This window comes from Phaethon lepturus, unplaced genomic scaffold (genome assembly GCF_000687285.1).
Source record: "Phaethon lepturus isolate BGI_N335 unplaced genomic scaffold, ASM68728v1 scaffold35953, whole genome shotgun sequence".
NCBI classification, from domain to species: domain Eukaryota; kingdom Metazoa; phylum Chordata; class Aves; order Phaethontiformes; family Phaethontidae; genus Phaethon; species Phaethon lepturus.
Genome location: NW_010528981.1, coordinates 1 through 242, shown reverse-complemented (window position 1 = coordinate 242; position 242 = coordinate 1). Strand labels below are relative to the sequence as shown.

Genomic DNA, 242 nt, shown 5'->3' with positions numbered 1-242 from the left:
GTGGACCACACGGGGACCCAGCTGTCCCTGGCTGCCGGCACGGGCTGCCCCCGGGACCCCAGTGCTGGTGGGGGCTGGATGTGCCGTGGGTCGGGATGCCGGCACTCACCGCCTGTTACTAACTGTGTTTCTCCGTCTGCTTTCAGAGCTGGCATATGACCTGGATGTGGATGACACCTCTGCAAACAAGCAGCTTCTGAACCAGCAAAGCAAAGACAGCGCCGCGGTCCCCAGCAGCGACC

General features: G+C 63.6%; 1 protein-coding gene across 1 annotated transcript in view; it reads left to right on the top strand.

Annotated features, from left to right (window-relative positions):
* The window catches only part of LOC104618271 (glypican-3-like), a gene marked incomplete at both ends in the record, with an annotated part of 59,785 nt that extends 59,549 nt beyond the window's left edge, over positions 1 to 236 (top strand). Inside the window, one exon of the mRNA XM_010283817.1 lies at positions 147 to 236. Coding sequence (XP_010282119.1) covers positions 147 to 236 — 90 coding nt within the window. The remainder of the gene's footprint in view (positions 1 to 146) is intronic.
* Between the last annotated feature and the right edge of the window lie 6 nt (positions 237 to 242).